Consider the following 18,656-nt stretch of genomic DNA (forward strand, 5'->3'; position numbering starts at 1 on the left):
TTACGCTCTTGAAACTCTACTGACTCTAATAGTCAATAGACTATTGCAAGTAAATTTAGCAGTGACATACAGCCACCAGGCTTGTTAGCTCTCAGAGGGTCCCTTTTGAATTTCATACTGGATGTGTTGGGCCTAGTATTAGAGACAAACCGTTTTCTGTTTTTCAGAGCCACTGCTCATAGTGATGCAGCTCTGTTTGAGGCCACCCCCCACCCCTGCACAATTGGTTATTTATGGATGAGGGACACTCTTGGAGTGTGACCGTTGTGACATTGGTGACCATCCTTCATGGTGTGAGTTCACATCAGGTGTCCACACATTGGAGTGGTCAACACATCAGGACTGTCCTCAGTTATTGGCATTGCTGAGATTTCTACTGACTGAAGGAACTAAGTGGCATTGCTGGGATTTCTGCTGATTGGGGGAACTAAGTGTTATCTTCAAAGAGGTGAAGTCCTCTTCAGAGAGATGGGTCCTATCAGGGTCCTCTTGTTTTCCTGGGCAGCTCTATCCAGGAGTACATAGGCCTCCTTGATTTGCCCTGTGCCAGTTCTGTGGGTCTGGACTTTGTTAGTTTGGGAAGGCTGTAAATAATGTGTGTGTCTCATATTTTTGTACACCCAAACTGATCTGTTCATGATTTTTGTAAGTATCAAAAGTAAAGTCATTTGGTTTGTACTATTTACTTTCTTTGTTTAAACTACAAAATATTTCGACCTTTTAAACAAAAAAAGTTAAAAGGTAAGGCTGCTGATTTTTACTTAAAATTGTTAAATGTAATAATTGAAAAGCAAAACTAGTTTCATTTAAAAGAAATGCTGTAATGCACAAATAGAAAGCAATTCATAAACCCAGTAGAATTTATGACATTTGTGGTATGGCTTTAGCAGGCATGTAAATTTATATAAATATAAATGTTCAGAAATAGAATCAAAATAATTCAAGTAGTTTATTTTATAAAACAACCCAGTACCTTATAGATGAAAGCATTATTTCATATGACTTCCTCTTAAGATAGTGAGTTGCCATTTTATTCTTATTCATGTACATTTACCTCAGCAGAAAGAATACTAACTCTAAAATAATTTGAAAAAAAACAGTAACTGAACCAAACGATGTTCATTTGTATTGTTGGACATGAATGTCATGATATTACATGGCATTCTTTAGTAATTATTTAGAAACTGGATTTTTAAATTTTGCTTTTAAGGGCGTAATATGGCTTGACATTTACCCCACTCTTTATGCAATCCATTAGCATGAACTTCTAAAAATCTAGGAAAATGTCTTCAGTTTCTTCAACAGAATGACAGAGGATCTCCTCCCCTACTGCCTTTACCTGTTTTTTTTTGGTATTCTCCTAAGTAATGTCACAGGCTTTTAAAAACATGCTATTATAAAATGACTCTTATTAAACCTTGCCTTTCCTAAGTATATCTTTTGCCTTTAGGAATTGCATTGGACAAAATATTTCCATTGATGGGCTAAATATTAAATATATGGCTCATTTATGTTATTGTCTAGCACTGTAAGTGTGGTCTATGGACCATCTGTCCTGGAGTCACTTTAGGACACTTGTTAAAAATACAGATTCCTGGGCCCTATCTGGATTTACGGAATCAGAGCCTCTGTTGATACCATCTAGGAATATGCATTTTAAACAAGCAACTTAGATAATTCTGAAGTATACTAAAATTTGAGGTCCACTGGAAGGGTGCTTATATAATGCAGATCTGTGTGTGAGGGAACAGCATTTTAAGATGTCAACCCAGTAAATTAATGAGGGTGGCTTTTTCATTTCAAAATGAAGTAGGGCAGAATAATGTTTCAAGCTTCTTCCAACTTTAAAATACCGAGATTATTTTGTCCTTTGTATATGCTTTTAGCATTGCAGTTTCATTGTATTCAGGCTTGTGAGAATGCTCTCCTTTGGTCTTTTAAACTGGTTTTAAGTACTTCTAGTGCCAACTTTAATAAAAGGATTAATTTTTATCAAATCGTTTTAGGATTTAAAACTTTATAATGACAATCAAAGATGGAATTTAGAGCACTGTATTTGAGTTGTTCTTCATTTCTTTAAGGTCTTGGCATTTCAAAGTCAATCTGTTGTTGGCTAACTGGGATGAGGGAGAGAGGAGATGCCATTAATCTATCAAATTGTACAGTTTGGGCTACAGATTTCCCAACCTTAGAAGTTAATATCAACTCTTTCATTGTAACTTTTGAGTGATCTTAGTGAAGGAAAGCGTTTTTTTTTTTTTGTCAGCAGTATAGACTTAGGGCAACATTAATATTGGTTAAAGTCAATACTCTTTTCTTTAAAATTGTTTTAATAATAAAAGTCACCATTAAATATTTCTCAAAGAATATTTCTCAAAGACAAAGTTAAGGAAACAGAATGCACTTACAGATATTATAATAAGAACTTCTTAATCTAAGGTGTGACATTTCATCAAAAACATTTGAATTTTACTTGGAAGATAGCTTAGAGAAAGAGAGAAATGCTTTTCATATTTCTGAGTTAAAATCAGACTACTTCACAAAAAACTATATTTCTTTCTTTGTTATATCGAAGCATAATTTGTTTTGTCTTAATCTGTGACTGACTTGTCTACCTTGATTAAATCCTCAAAAAATAATCCACAGAGTATTTATTAAAGAACACTATAAGTGCAAAGCAAATAGTTTTTCTTGGAGATAAACATGCAAAATGAAAATTATAGGAAGAGTAACTTGAGAAGCACAAGACCCAGATCTTGGATTAATTTAATTTTTCAGTGTTCCATCTTCCTGTTGATTAAACACATCCCCTGCTTAATAGTAATAACAGATACATTTCTTCTTAAAGTTCTACCAGAGGGCAAAGGGACGTTTGTCTATTTCCTTTTGACGTTTCACTTGAGGCCTACTATTAAAGGTCTTATTCTTTTTTCCCCTTCAATCGTCTGTGTATTTATTTAGTTAGTGGAAGTCATGTACTTAATATCAGTGCAGGAAGCAGACACACAACTTCCACTCAAAGAGAGTGTGAGAAGGTGATTGTCAAGTCGACAATAAATGTCACCCAGAGACTGTGCTTCCATATGGCAACAGAACTCACAGAAAATATAGTTTTGCTCACTCATAAAGAAAACAATGGAGTTGATATGAAATGTATAGAATTTCATATTTCTTCAACTAACACAGTTTAAAAATGACAATAGGAAATGAAAAATGGTATTGTAGTTTGGGGATAGCTTCCTAAAAGGAATGCTATTTTAATGCACAAATTTCTGTTTAAAGCACAAATAACTGTTAAAAGGAAAACTTTAAGCAAATTACATTTAGCAGAGTTTATTTGAGCCAAAAATGATTCATGAATTGGGCAAAACTCAGAACCAGAGAATATTCAGAAAGTGCTGTCCAGCTACATGAGCAGTGAGCTTTTATGGGCTATACACAGAAGCAAAACAGAGAAATCGTCTGATTGGCTACAGCTAGGCATCTGTCTTAATTGCGCATTGGTGTGATAATTTGGCTAGCAGTGATTGAAACTCAAATGTTTGTTATACTCTTTAAGTTAGGCTGCAATTTGTTACATAGAACTCAACGTATGGAGGCAGCCTCAGACCAAATTTAAGTTAATTTAACAATTCCTTGCTTTTGGTCAGCCTCTCAATTTTGAGAGATTAACTAAAACTTTGGGCATTGATGCCACTCTCTGTCACCATCATAATGGAATTGTTTGTTCTCACAATGGAATTCACATTTCATGGCATCAGGTCAGTTGAATGTACTCTTTGTGTTTTTGTTATTATAACAGTAGTGAGACCATTTGATGTACAACAGATGGCTGACTACAAATATTTCAGACTCTTGAGAGAATACAGTATATATAACAGGGAGACTATTATGATGACTATCAGGAGGATAATACTAAGAGACTGAAGTGAATTCCTTAATAGGAGTCCCCATGAACCAAACCACTTAAAATCAGATCAATCAAAAAATGAATCAGAAGAGGAATCTACTTGTTTTAACCAAGTAGCTTGTTTGTTGATTTCTTACAATTGAATGTCTACCATATCAGACATATTTATCGAAGTGCAGCAAGAGGTGTTAACTATTGCATACACTTTCCCCTGTTCAGCCAACAGGTAGTCCAAAGCAATCCTATTGTCTAAAATAATGTTAGCAATAAAATTTAAAGAAGTTTGCTGTACAACTATAGCCTTTGCAGTAGAGTCAGCTATAGTAGCTAATGTTTGAAATAGATTTCAAGTCATATCCTCATTTACATTTGTGCCAAGCCAGAGAAGGAGCATTCTACAAAAGATACCCATTTAGAGGGATTTAAGCCTGCTAGAAAATTCCTCTTTAGTCCATTGTACAAATGAAGAGGTGTAGACCAATTGTCCAGTTTCCACTTGGTTATGGAGTGACAGTGATACCATTAGAATCTCTAATCCACATTGACTCCTTATTTTCCACTTGTTCAGACATGGAGTTGCCTACACATATGGTTGACTGTTAAATCCTTCACAGATAAAAATACATCCTGGAGGAGCACAACAGGCAGTTCCTTGTGTAATGGAACTAGGAGTAATGGAATTAGAAGTCGCCTAGGAAAGCACTAGTAATATTTATTCAAGGCTTCATTTTGAATCATTGCATGGTTGGAGGATACGGACAGTTATGAGGTTAGGGTTATTAATTCGTCTACAAACTATCAAATTATTTTTTTCTTTTCATTTTCTTACCCAGTTTGGGGAATAACTGAACTATAAAATCCTCATTCTAAGGTTTTCCTACCGATAGACTTAAACAAGGAATCTGAAATTTTTTACAGGGTGAACTACAAGATCTCTAAGATCACGTGGGGCTTTAGATTTAATGTGACATATACAAAATTCAGTCAAGTTCCCTGCAGAAGCTATTGAGTATGAAATCTTAATTATCACATTATCTTGCCGTGTATAAGCAGAAAAGAAACACAAGAAAAATAGGAAAGGGGACATAGGTTTCATGGTGACAGGGGAGAGAAGTCTTGACTCATGATCTTGGGAAAGCTGTTCACATCTAGAATGCCATCTGCTTTTGGGAAAAACTTCTCCGGTCAGCTTTACCTGAAGGTCTCCAATGGTCTTACAATTCCAGGATCCTAGAGGGGCCCTCTTGAGTTGACTCAAGGCCCTAAAGTGTTGCTGCAGTGTGGCTGGTGAGAAGAACTTGGTATGGTCCCTTTCAGCGGGGCTCAAAGGCACTCTTTCTTTTTTCCAAAAGACTCCATCTCCAGGTTCTAGATTGTGAAAGATCTACTTGTCATCAGTTGGTGGGTTACACAGTGCTTCTTTTACCTGGTGAAAATATACTTTGGCATAATGCATTAAAACCTTGCAATATTGAGTCATATCAGAGTTTATAAGAGTGTCAGATTCATGAAGTTCTATTATTAGGGGCATAAGCCTTCCAGTAACTATTTCATTAGGAATCAATCTGTGTTTTCCAATGGAAGTGGATGATTGCCATCAATCAGTTATACCTTTGACCAAGGCAATACAGTTGAGTCAGTTAGCTTTGCCAAATGCCATTGTGTTTGTAATACTTTATAACTTGTACAGTGGAATGATACCTCTACCAGGAGAATTTTCTCCAGGAATTTCTCATAAAGAAAAAACATTTTCTAATAAGCTTTTAGCTACTATTATAACATCCGCCTTCCTACATGATGGGAAAGCTTCTATACAACCAGAATACATTTATTGAAGACAGCAATTGAATGAAATCCATCTGTAAGTATTCGAAGGATCTAGCAGGTGCTGGAAATGTACCATCTGAGGTTTTTATTGTCTTATCAAAATTATGGGTTTGACAGACCAGACATTGGTTAGAAACCATTTTAGCAATTTTAGAAGTCACCTCATCATTATTTTTTTCATAGTTTGGATTATTTTATCTCTTCTATGATGAGTTAAGGAGTGCAGACCTTTTGATAATGGAAGCTTTATGGACGCAGGAAGGATCAGATGACTGTCTAGGCTCTCCGTGAGTCCACACTTAACACTGAATTTACATCCTTTTAAATACCAATTTTGTTTCTCCAATTCAGATGCATAGCATGGTTTTTTAAATAGATTATCATAGGTTATTTGACTTGGATCAATCTTATGGAGTTCATTCAAATTACGTATCTTAACAATTTTAGTGCTGGCTGACTTAGCATGAAAACCTGCCAAAGCACTTCCTTGGTATTCAATTAATTCTTTTTTTGCTTGATGTTGGGTTAGCAGTTGTATGAACCAATAAGCTTATTTATTAGAATTCTGGGAATTTTTATCCAGTCTAATGATATGATCTTAAAGTTATCAGAAACCTGTACTTGTCAGAGTTTTTTCCATCTCCTCAAAGATGAAACATTTATTTATTATATTATATAATAGTTGTTTGTAATAGCTTTCAGGAAAGTCCCAGAGTAAAAGAAATGAACAAGATTAAGTCATAGTTAAATATCTGATGAAACTTCATTATAATGCAATTGACAAGGAAATGTTGTTATTTCTGCACATACTATATTTTAATATAATAACTGGAATTGTGACTGATAGTGTTCTACCAAGACTATCCAATTTCTCAGAATTTCATGCAATTTCTGGAGCACATTAATAATATACCCATACAATATAACTTTAAAAAGTTTTAGCATCAGTTATTATTTGACAGAGCTTCCCTTGCAAATTAATACATCAAATAAGCCTAATTAGTTTAACAACTCTCTTTTTATAAGCAGAGAGGAAAAAAATTCCTTTGAGATATTTCCGAGGTCCATATTGAAACTCCCCAAGTTAATCTGAGGTCAAAAAGTCTTAATTTAGTATTTGATTTTGGAAAGTGTTCAAAAAAATATCAAAAGGTTTAAAATACTTGATTAAAATGGGATCACAGGTCACTGTGAACAATATTCACTCAAGGAGAGTCACAATTAAAAGACTTCAAAGAAAGTTACATAGTTGTAAAGGAACTTTGCTTTTTAAATAGAGAGGACTCAGTTTTCTTAGGTGATCAAAAACCTAATAAAGACAACAGGAAATTATCCTAATAAAATACAGAATCCTTGTTTCCTAGGCCAGTTACCCAAAAGATAAACTTTACTTCTCATGGTTTGCTATTAGAAGTGGATCAATACTTCAAGAAAAACTTGTTTAGCAGAGAGAACCAAATTCTAATTTTCTGTCAGTGTATTTTTGATATTAATGCTTAATTTTTAGAATAACTTATAAATAGTTCTTTTCTAATCTTAGCCAGCTTGATCACATGTAAAATTCCTTTTCCAAGATTCCTCTTTTACAAACTTTCAGCTGTCTTGTATCCACTTGGTTTTTGTCCTATACTTCTCCTCTTTCTCATTTTGGAACAATCATTCTACTTTAGAACAAAAATTATTCTCTTTTTCTTTTAACAAAACAAAAACATATCCTCATAATGTGGCTTTTCTTACCAAAAACAAGTCTTACTTTCTTTGTATACATGCATACAGAGTTGTTTTACTTATTATTTCTAGTAATTTTAGTTACATATATTAATTAGAATTCTTAATTCTTAGTGACCTTAATTTCCAGTGAACACTAGGAAGCAAGCTGTTGTGATCTATCACACCAGCAATCAGTAGATTGAAAAATCTATGAATCATAAGTTCTAGGACATGTACTTTTTCATAATACAATTTTTTAATGTGATACGGAATGTTTACTAACAGTCCCCAAAATCTTTAGTCTCTTTGGAATAAGAAACTGCAGAAGAGGCAAAATTTTATCTCTATTCTCTTAGGGTTTGGTTTGGTTTGGTTTGATTTTGGCTAAGCCTGAGAATTAAATTGTTGTTTGTACAGATTTTCCTCAGCCTCAACTTTTCATCCTTTGTGACAAGAATGTTAAATAAAACCTGGTATAGGAAGGACATTCTTCACATGGGTATTTTATCTTATTTAAGTCTTGTTTTTAACAATTATGCTTAGAATACTTGTGGAGATGAGACATTAAACAGCCAGCCATCACCTTAAGTTATTTTTCTTGCTGATAAGTTTTGTAATGTGGAGATAACATGAACTTATTTTACTAAATAAACCTAGGCAAGAAAAGTACATCTGTATTACACTTAATGCTGACAACTCTGAAGACATGCCTGCTTTAGTCAAACCAACACATTTTTACTAGCTTTTATTTACCAAAGATTATCCCAGATTATGTATACTTGGAAAACATTTTAGGTTAGTTTCTAAGAGTTTAAGGAATACTTTATATAGGCACTTATTTTTCTTTTTCACAATTTAATTTTGGCAATACCAAATACTTTATTCGGCAATACTGAATGCTTTATATAGGCACTTATTTTTCTTTTTCACAATTTAATTTTGGCAAGACCATAAAGAAGTAGAAAAATATCACACGTATATAACATACATACATACTGACATACATAAACATATACACAAAAATGGATTTTATAGTTTTCATTAAAAAATTTTAGCCACATGCCAGGTACAACAATACAAACCTTACTAATTTATTAATGAGTATTTGGAGGCGAATTGTTTTTCTGGCCAATGGAACAAGATTACCCACCCAGATGGCTAAAGCTTTTGAGTTAACTAATATTTGTAGAAAAGCTTTTAAGATTTTTTCATTTGCCTTCTCTAAGGAATCTTTTAATGAGGCAATCTTTGATTCATTTAATCTTTTTGATACCTCTGTGTACCATTAAAGAATGCATCCATTGCTTTTGTGGTACCTTGGATCCTTCCTTTTCTAATGTGCTTTACCAGCGAATAATTTTATCTAGGTTAAAACTTTCCCACTGTGGTCATTGTAATTCTGAGTTGTCCTTAATAAGGTTAAACCCATTGAAAAAAAATCCATATGTTCTGGTCCCATAATTCTTATAATAAATTTAGCCAGTATGTCAAAAAAGTAGAGTCCTAGACTCCTGGAGTCCCAGATTCCCTAGATTCAGAGGAACCCACTTTCAAAAGGTACCTACTTGAGGCCTCTAAACTAGATCCAATTCAATTATCAGATCCAATCCGATCCTGTACCTAGTCAAGTAAAAATTGCTCAGATAAACTCAGAGAGCTCAAAACACAAATTTGTTGAACTTGCATCCAAAAGGGAACTCGCTCATTACCTCGAGTTGCTGCAAGAGATCAGGGTGCATAATCTGGCAGGTACTTTTGTGTGGTCACTTGGTACTCCTAGAGGTCACTGAAAGTCTCCTTTGGATCCTACTCTGATGCCAAATTGTTAAAAGAAAAACTTTACACAAATTAAATTTAGAGTTTATTTGAGCCAAAAAATGATTCATGAATCAGGCAGAACTCAGAACCAGAGGACGTTCAGAAAGCTCTGTCCAGCAGCAAGAGGAGCTTAGCTTTTGTAGGCCAGGTCCAAGCAGAATAGAGGAATCATCTGATTGGCTACAAGTAGGCATCTGCCTTATTTGGGCATGGTGTGATGATTAGGCTGCCTGTGATTGGTTGAAACTCAGGAGTTTGTTGTACTCTTAGGTTTTGGTTTGTTTATATGCTAAGCTAGGTTGCAGTTTACTGTGTAGGAACTCAAGGTAAGGAGGTGCCCTCAGGCCAAATTTAAGTTCATTTAACATGACAATTGGAGCAGACAATTACCTATACAAAGCCATATTTATAGAGACAATTGTGCTTATGTATGGTCTTTCTAAAGTAATAAACATTGGGTTGATATAAGAAGCTAGCAGACAGCTTCATTCATATTTCTTTAAGGCAAATTTTTCTTTTTCTTTTCCTTCCTTCCTCCTTCCTTCTCTCTCCCTCTCTCTCCCTTTCTCTCTCTGTCTCATTTTTCCTCCTTATCTGAAGCCATTTAGGAAGGCATGTAAGATAATGATCTTTCAGGGACTGGATATGTTTTACCATATCAGAGAAACTATGAAAGATGATCTTGTTTTAACTTCATTTTTTTTTTATATGAGAGAAAGCTTTGCTAGAGTCCTCTTGGATGGAAATGAAAGCAGACTGGAAAAATATATGTAGTCATTCCTTGGTATATGTGGGGGATTGGTTCCAGGACCCTTTGTGTGTACCAAAATCAACTCATACTCAAGTTCCACAGTCGGCCCTGCAGAATTCTCACATATGTAGACAAAGTCAGCCCTTCACGTACGTGAGTTTTCAGTCCTGTGACTACTGTATTTTCAATCTGTGTTTGGTTGAAAAATATCTGCTTATAAATGGACCTGCACACTACAAACCTGTGTTGTTCAAGGGTCAATTGTATATTTACATCTCACCTTTCATCTGAAGTGCTTTCATGTCTACTACATGTTATAATGAATGATCTATTGTCAAAAAATATTTTTTGCATCTTATATTAAGGAAAATGAGAGAACAGAAACATCATGAGAGTCCAACAGAATTCCAGTAAACTATAGGATTAAAAAGAAAGTGATATAAAGTCAAATTAAGAGAGTGAAATGAAAGTGTTTTTTGACAAGAAGTCAAATATTCAATTCACTATATTTTTGAATTTCAGCAAGCTTTGATCTCCTTGAGCCCAGAAATCTATCAGGAAAGTGTGCTTAAGCCAGGCTGCAAATGAATGTTTTTTTTGTTTTGTTTTGTTTTGTTCTGTATTTTGTTTTTATTTCAGCTTATTATGGGAGTACAAAAGCTCAGGTTATATATATTGCCCATGTCCTGTCCATCCCCCTGAGTCAGAGCCTCAAGCGTGTCCATTCCCCAGACGGTGCGCCTGGCACTCACCATGTAGCCTACATGATGAGTGCGTTGCGCACCGTCTGGGGAATGGTCATGCTTGAAGGTGCTGACTTGGGGAAGTAGGGGGTGGGGGGAGGGGATGGAGGTATGAATGTTTGCTATACTTCTGACTTGGTATGGTCCTGTGTGGAAGGAGAGAAAATGCTAAGCAAATATTTGCACATTGCACTGAAAGGAAATAAAAAATGCATTACAAGTAAGTTAGTCAGTTGACCTCATGTTGTATGATTAGAAGTAATTTCTCATAGATTGTCTCATTGCTTATAAATTCTTTTCCTTTGCATCTGATGACAACTCTGTCGTGAATAGTCTGTGAATAGCTGCATGTTTTCCACTTGTGCTCCCCATGGCCCTGGCAAATACCTCTTCTGCTCTCTATGGGCCCTGTGTTTTGCATCTTGCAAAGATTTAACCCCTCCTTTTCTTCAGAGGAACACTTCTCAAATTGTCTCTGGTTTTTCAGTGTTTTACAGTAAAAGGGATCATGTAATAACGATTCTTTAAGAGAATTTAACATTTAGTATTTTCATTTCTGTGATAATCGAAACATATCAACACAAGCATAGTCAGAAAGGGTATTATATCAGACACTGCCAGGCAATTTTAGATGTTTGTCATTTATGATCATGGTTAGTTTTTGGCCTTAATAATATGTATTATTATTTTACTTATTGCCAGTGAGGGGTAGGACAGAGATGGACTAAATGCTTACATGATATACTTGGGATCTCTCATAGATCAATAGGGCTGTATTTCTGAGAGATAGAGAAAAGGAGAATTCAGTTATCCCAATATCCATGGTAGGCTGGGCATGCCAAACCCAAAAGAATCTATACTATAGCAGGTAGTATCATATGTACAATGTAAACACAAATTTAGTTTCACCAAATATCATCACTTTATATTAAATTAATATCACTGATTTGAATTTTATTGGTTTACGTTTTAACTTATATACATGTTAGGTTTTTATAATTATCTAAAACTCTAACTGGGAGGAAAGTTATTCCTAGTTTTATGTGGGTAAATATTTAGATAATATAATAAAAATAATTTAGGTTGGAGGTGTGCGTGATAACTTTTCTCCTTTATAAGGGTTTTGTTCTTGAGTGATGTCAAAGATAAAAATAGCTGAACATTAGTTAAAGCTACGAAATAGATTTTATTGTGTAACTACTGACACTAAGGGAAAGAGCTGAGCTCCATTCTGATTTGTGCAGAGGTGCCTAGGTGTTCAGGGAGAATGAGGGAGTAGGGAGAGGGAACAGAAGGGCCTGAGCAGAGTCAGGGAAGTGACAAATTACAAAAATCAGGAAGTAGGAATTAGTCCATGTGAAACCCATCTGGGTTCTCTAACTGGTGCTTATTAAAATTAGACTCCTACCCTTCCATAGAGGCTGGGAGATGGGAGCCCTATCTTCAGGGGCACATTCTTTTGGCAGTCCTGAGTTTTCTCAGGCAGGCACTTTAAGGTGGCAGGGGCATCTTAGAGATGTAACCTTGAGTTGTTAGAAACTATAGTAGTGTTTGTTCAAGGTTTGTTCAAGGTCAAGATTAAGGCCTAGTTGAGAAGAGAGTGGCAATGTGTCCTCACTTTCTTATGATATATAGTGATTACTATGTGTTAACTGTTGTTAAGAGAGCTTGATTTTAAAATCTTAACTGAAAAAAATATGAAAGATTATACTATTTTGTTTTAGGGTCGAGATCTGGACTGTAAAATTCAGGAATATAAAGAAGCTGGAAAAATCTTTCCAGAAAATCAAATAATAGAATGGTTTATCCAGCTGCTCCTGGGAGTTGACTACATGCATGAAAGGTATGTTCATTTGCTACTGGGGACAGGATATATTTTCAACAGTCATGTCTGAACTTGAAAAGTGAATTTTTTTTTGGTAGTATTAAAGGGAAACAAGTCTATAAGGTAAATGGTTATAGCTAAACATTTATAATATGTTTTTCCTTGAGGAAACTTTTGAATGATTATATCCAGAGGATTTACTTGCATGGCTTTTTTTGTTGTTCTAGAAATCAAGTTGGTTTTGACAGAAACTTGTATTAAACACATATTTTTTATATCTGATCATCTGTATATTACGAGAAGTTCTCAGATACCTTTAGCATGCTATGAATTTATTGTCTCTTACAGCAGGCTTGAGTTATGAATACCTTAATGTACCACAAATGAAATGCATGGTCACTTTGGGATGTGCTAGTATACATTTAGCTGGGTTTACATCCTAAATGAGCTAAGTAATTGAGGCAGAAGATGTTCTTTGGTCTCAGAGAGATAAGTATTCAGACAAAAAGTCAGTTTTGACATGAAATATCTGATAAAGAACGTCAAAATATGTTTTATGAGTTTTTAATTATCTATGATTTGCATTTACAATCTCTGCCTCAAAAACTGTATTTTAAAACTTTTTGTGAGTTTTCCCTAGGCCAAAAGTAAGAACTTTTAGTTGCTAAATGTTTTATAGACCCTAAAAATGATATGAACATATTGGAAAAGATTAACATACATAGACAAATAAAGTAGGTACTTTGAGGTGGCTATGGTAGCTTTCAACTTGGGAATGGGCATAACACATAGTAACATTCTTCTGGAACATAAGTAGTAATTTATAGGGCACACCAAGGTCTGGCTATCCATGAATTTAGATTGCCTAAATGTGCTATTTGTAGTTTCTGATAGCATAAATGTAATCGGATTATTCTGCAATTCTCCATGTATCTTCTGAAACACATGCTCGATGAGGTAGATAGCTACTGATTTATTGACGACTCAACAATCTGTTGAATGATGTCAAACTACCCTAAGAGTCAATGATAAAAAATATCAAAAACTCTTTTAATAAGCTACCCAAAGCTGTTAAATGTAAGACTTCTGTGTACATACAGTTGTATTAGTATTTCTTTTATTTTCTTTACTACTTGGCATATTGTTGGTTATACATAAGAAAAACAATTCAGAAAACAATACATATAAAGATGAGAACTATGATGTTCTGTGCGCAAAATATAAAATCTGAAATCTGGTTGATTTAAGAATGCAAATATTTTTGATACATTTGAGACTGCTTACTAATAGTTAAAATAATTGAGTTTAAAATAACCCTCCAAGGAGAGGAGTATAATTTTTTTAAATCCTTCGATATTCAAAGAAAGTCATTAAATGGGACTATCTGGATATTTGTGGATGTGAAATACCATCTTTTGTGATTCATATAATAAATGATGATGCCTCTTATTCATTATGTTATTATTACAAATAATTATTGTAAAGTTTTTATATATGGAGAAATTTCACTTTTATTAATATATTTCAGTTCATTTACTCATTAATTAGTGATAAATTAAAAATAAGTGCCAACCTCGAAGAGTTGTTAGTAAACTAGCAGAGATAAAACATGTACTCACATAACTATAAGCTGTGTAGCATGGTGGATGTACAGGATTTGGTGTCTCCACTACATACAGGTTCATGACCTTGGGCAAGTTGATTAACCTCTCTGAGCTTTTGTTTTCTCATCTATAAAATAGGAATAATAATGGGACTCTCTCTGCTTACTTTATAGGGCTATAGGAAATATGTATTGAGATATTATACATTTAAAATGTTTGCAAACTGTTAAGCTCTATGTAATGTTGTTGTTTGTGTTTATAATTCAATATAGAAAGGAGAGCACAGCCACCAGGTAGGGAAAAAAATTTCTAACAATTATAAATATTGGCAAGGATGTAGATCAACTGGAATTCTCTTTTATTGTTGGTAGGATGTACATTGGTATAAACACTTTGGAGAAATGTCTGGTAGTCCTTCCTAAGCTAAACATACAAATACCTGTGACCCAATAATTCTATTCCTGAGGGTAGAAATGAATGAGTGCTGATGCCCAACAAAAGATGTACAGAAATTTCCATTGAAGCCTTATTTGTAATAGCCAAAACACTAAAAAATATTCATCCTTAGTGAAATGGTTAAATAAATTGTGGTATAGTTATACAATGGACTTTAAAAATTACTACTCTGTAATTTAAGAAGAATACACAGTTGATATGCATGACCTGGGTGAATCTCAGAGATATGATACACAGTGAAAGAAGCCAGATGTAAGAGTGTATACCATTTGGCTCCATTTAAATGAAGTACAAAAACAGGCAACACTAATCTTTGGTGAATCAGAATAGAGATTACTCTTGGAAGGGGGTTTTGACAAAGAGACCTTCTGGGATCATGGGAATGGTCTATATCTTGATCTAAGTGGAGGATTATAAGGGTGATAATATATGTAAAAATTTGTCAAGTTTAACATTTATGCATTTTAATGTAAGTTATACTCTAAAACAATGATTAGAGTGCCAAGAAAAGTGTGATTTAAGTGCTATAGGAGATCAGAAGAGGGGTAGTGTTTCCATTTGGGGGAATCAATGAAGGCTTCTTCTTGGAAGAAGTGGCATTTGACCCAAGGTAAGTTTTGAATATGGTGAAAAATGGGTCAGAGCTTTCCAGGTTTAGGGAACAGAGTGAGCAAAGGCACAGAGGTGGGAAAACATGGAACTTTTAGAGTGAATGGTAGGTGGTTTGGTTTAAAAGGCTCTTGGGGGTCAATGCATAAATGATAACCATTTGTGCTGGGTTGAGTACATGTACTTTCCACCCTAGTATGAGATTTACAAACTTTCTCTTGGCTTTATATCGTATCCCAAAGGGATCCTATTGGGTTGGCTTGCACCTGCAATACAGCGGAAGAAGCCATTTGGTTTGGCAGGTGTGTCAGAGGGAGAAGGATGGGAGAATGGTGGTAGATGAACTGCTGGGAGGGGTCAGAAGATACCCATGCTGGAATGCAATTTTCTTCATGTTTATCCCACACCGATCTTGGGCTTTTCCTCTCAGTGGCTTTGTTTGACCCTGTTTATATCTTCCTCGAAGGTTTAAGTTCAGCAATATTCTGTCAACTGTTCCAGTTTCAGTGGAATCTTGTATTTCTGGTTAATTATAACAAATTGTTCTCTCAAATCCAAAAAAAAAAAAAGACTCTTGGGGTACATGAATAAAGGTGTTGGCAAAGGTAGGTTGAGATCAAGAGGGCTTTATTTTGTAGCATAGACATTGGATGCCACAGGAGCCTTTTGAGTAAAGCTAAATAATATGACCAGAGCTTGCTTTGGGAAAATTAGGTGATAAACAGAGGAAAGAAGGGAACTTGGGTTATCCGTCAGGAACCTTTTCTAATGATATCCATGCATGAGGGTATGAGACCTGAACCAAGGTGGCAGCAGTGGGCAGAATGTGGAAGGATGAGAATGAACTTGATAAGTTGAAATGACTGAACTTGAAATTAAGTGGATGTGTGAGATGTGATAGAAGGTCAAAGATGAACCTGAGGTTTTATGCTTGGGTCAGTGAGAAATTGGAAACAGGTTTGAAATAATCACACTGAGTTTAATTGTGAATGTGCTGCTGGGTAGACTATGGAGAGAGAATGAGGGAAGGAAGAGAGACAGAGAGAGAGAGAGAGAGAGAGATTGAGAGATATTGGGAGAAGGAAGTCAGAAGTGAGGCACTAGATCTTGGGGAAACATCAGGTCTTATTTTTGGGTTCCTCCCTCTGATATTGGGTTCCTCCAATATCAGATCCCTGAAACAAAGAATAGGATACAAGCAGTTTATTTTGGAGGTAATCTTAGAAAGCAGAAGCCAGTAAGTGGGAAGAGTGAGACAGAGAAGTGAGGAAAACCACACAGGATGCGTTACTGAGGCCGTGGCTGCTTTGAGTAGAGGGATGATTTTCTTCTAAGTATGCTTTAGGTTTGGGAATCCGCTTCCTGCATTCTTTCAGGGCTTTTTGAAAAAAATTCTTGCCTTTATATAACTATTGTTTTTTAGCACCATTATGAATGTCCTCTTGAAAGATTTCTTATGTATCTGAGAATTTTGGGTGTGGAAGGGGAGAAAAGTATCTTTATTTGATCCAATCTCCCGTAGTTTTTAAATGGAACAATGATGTAAGTTGTTTCTGATCATAAATATGTAATCTACATTTCACTTCTATTAGTTTTTAATATTTAATTTAGTACAAGATGTGTTTCCTTTATAAAACAAATTTATGTATCTTAACTATCTATTTTTAAAACATTTTAAATCCAAAAGAATAATTTTTTTTAGCATATGGCATGAACACTTATAAATAATGATGTTAAAAAGCTAGGAATATTCGTACTTCACTAAAAGCTACCTTGAGAAGGTAGCACTAAAACTCATTCCTGCAGAAGGGAGTCAGGCCATTTTAACAAAAACCCCAATGTCATTGGCTTACAGTAGCAATCGTTCCTTGCTCATATTGCATGTTGGCAGCTGTGGGTCATCTACAAGTAAGCTTTACATGTCTTCTCATTCCAGCACCCAAATTGAAGAAGCAGCTTTTATCTGGGACATGGTTTACTCATGGTGGAGGGAAAGGCAAGAAGGTTAGCAGGGTTTACTCATGGTGGAGGGAAAGGCAAGAAGGTTAGCAGAAACACTCAATGGCTTTTAAAGCTTCTGCTCAGACATGGCAGTCATCCTGTCTGCTCACGTGCCATTGACCAGAGCAAGTCACATGACCAAGTCTGATGTCAGAGCAGTAGGGATGCCTAGTCCTCCCAAAGGGAGCTCTCACTGCAAGGAACAAGAAATATGAATACTTGGGAACAAGAATACAGTCTATCACAATGTTTCACTTAGCTTTGAAATCGTTCAAACTATAGCCAATAAAAATAGGTCTAGCTACAAACCATTATCCCAGCTTTCTCCTTGTATGGTCTATAGTGTATATTAAAGTGTATTTTGAAAATTACATAGATTGCTTACATATGAGATAAGAAGATTACCTTGGAAACAATACATGTGAAGAGGCTAGGTTTGGCTCCTCTGTTGCAAATGCCTTGCAAAACATTTTAGTGCAAGTGATGGTTGATTTTATGGGTCAACTTGAGTGGGCAATGGCGTGCCCAGATTAAACATTGTTTCTGAGTAAGTCTGTGAAGGTGTTTCCAGATGAGGCTAGCATTTGAATCAGTGGATTCGGTAAAGTAGATTGCCCTCCCCAATGTGGGTGAGCTTCATCCAGTCCCTTAATGGCTTGATTAGAACACAGCAGAGGAAGGAGGAATTTGCTCCCTTTTTCCTGCCGTACAGCTTGAGCTAGGATATCTCATCTCATCTTCCCCTGCCCTCTCACATGGGAATTTACACCATTGGCTCCCCTGGTTCTCAGGCTTCAGATTAGTACTGAAATCACCACTAGTTCTCCTGAACCTCTGGCTTACAGACAGCAGAGTGTGGGACTTCTCAGCCTCCACACTAGTGTGAGCCAATTCTTTATAATAAAGCATTTATCAGTTCTGTTTCTCTAGAGAACCCTGACTAATACAGTGCGGCAGCAGAAGAGATAAATAAGACCTTGGAAAAATAAGGAGAATAAAGTTACAGAAGAAATGACTTTGCTCACTCCTTTGGAGCTTTCCTGTACTTATTTTAATTTGGGTTATTTCAACATTTGGAATATTCTAAATCTATAGCATATGGTATAAACACATAAATAATGATGCTAAAAGCTGAGACTATTCACAGTTCACTAAAAGCTATCTTGAGAATGTTGCACTACAACTCATTCCTGTTGAGTTCACTTGGCCTCAATTTCTTAAGAGAAAAGATAGAACAGCCTTTCTACAGAAAGCCCATCTTCTGGTGGTCTTGAGGCCTTGCTGATTTTGGTGCTTTCACAGTGGAGCAGAGAGTAGGGCTGGGCCGCTTACCCTGAGATGGCTTCTTCATCACCTAGCAACCCACACATTTCCCAGCCAGCTTGGTTGAAGTATCGTGGAA

The 18,656-nt window shown here is 35.5% G+C and overlaps 1 protein-coding gene across 8 annotated transcripts in view; it reads left to right on the forward strand.

The window, feature by feature from the left end:
- The window catches only part of NEK11 (NIMA related kinase 11), a 237,768-nt gene that overhangs the window by 46,736 nt on the left and 172,376 nt on the right, over positions 1-18,656 (forward strand). For 7 of the 8 annotated variants that reach the window (XM_045538613.1, XM_045538625.1, XM_045538634.1 and 4 more), the window contains exon 4: positions 12,484-12,602. In XM_045538613.1, the coding sequence (XP_045394569.1) occupies positions 12,484-12,602 (119 nt within the window). Of the gene's footprint in view, positions 1-10,063; positions 10,166-12,483; positions 12,603-18,656 lie in introns of those variants that run through there. The other variant, XM_045538651.1, reaches the window with a different exon arrangement.

Source organism: Lemur catta, chromosome 1 (assembly GCF_020740605.2).
Source record: "Lemur catta isolate mLemCat1 chromosome 1, mLemCat1.pri, whole genome shotgun sequence".
NCBI classification, from domain to species: domain Eukaryota; kingdom Metazoa; phylum Chordata; class Mammalia; order Primates; family Lemuridae; genus Lemur; species Lemur catta.